This window comes from Apaloderma vittatum, unplaced genomic scaffold, assembly GCF_000703405.1.
Source record: "Apaloderma vittatum isolate BGI_N311 unplaced genomic scaffold, ASM70340v1 scaffold28992, whole genome shotgun sequence".
NCBI classification, from domain to species: Eukaryota; Metazoa; Chordata; class Aves; order Trogoniformes; family Trogonidae; genus Apaloderma; species Apaloderma vittatum.
The window spans coordinates 707-925 of record NW_009705697.1 but is presented as its reverse complement, the minus strand read 5'-3'; the positions used below and the strand labels follow the sequence as shown (position 1 = coordinate 925).

At 59.4% G+C, this 219-nt stretch overlaps 1 protein-coding gene across 2 annotated transcripts in view; it reads right to left on the bottom strand.

Annotated features, from left to right (window-relative positions):
* SGK1 (serum/glucocorticoid regulated kinase 1) overlaps positions 1-166 on the bottom strand; it is a 5,820-nt gene extending 5,654 nt beyond the window's left edge. The window contains exon 1 of one of the 2 annotated variants that reach the window (XM_009865530.1): positions 21-166. In XM_009865530.1, coding sequence (XP_009863832.1) covers positions 21-99 — 79 coding nt within the window. In that variant the 5' untranslated portion in view covers positions 100-166. The remainder of the gene's footprint in view (positions 1-20) is intronic. The other variant, XM_009865531.1, reaches the window with a different exon arrangement.
* Between the last annotated feature and the right edge of the window lie 53 nt (positions 167-219).

The window sequence follows — 219 nt, the reverse complement described above, 5'->3', positions numbered from 1 at the left end:
AGCCCCCGGGAGCCGCTCACCGATAAGGATAGCCACCATCCCCCTCATCTTCGAGTAAGTCAAGGCAGGACCAGACGCCTCGGCTGCTTTCACGGTCATTTTGCAGTTGGAGGGGGAAAATTCGTAGAAATAAAAAGCGCACGACACCAAGGTTTCCCAACACCGCACTGCCTGGCTGAGGCACGGGACGGCGCTTAAGTGGCGGCGGTGATGGGCGGG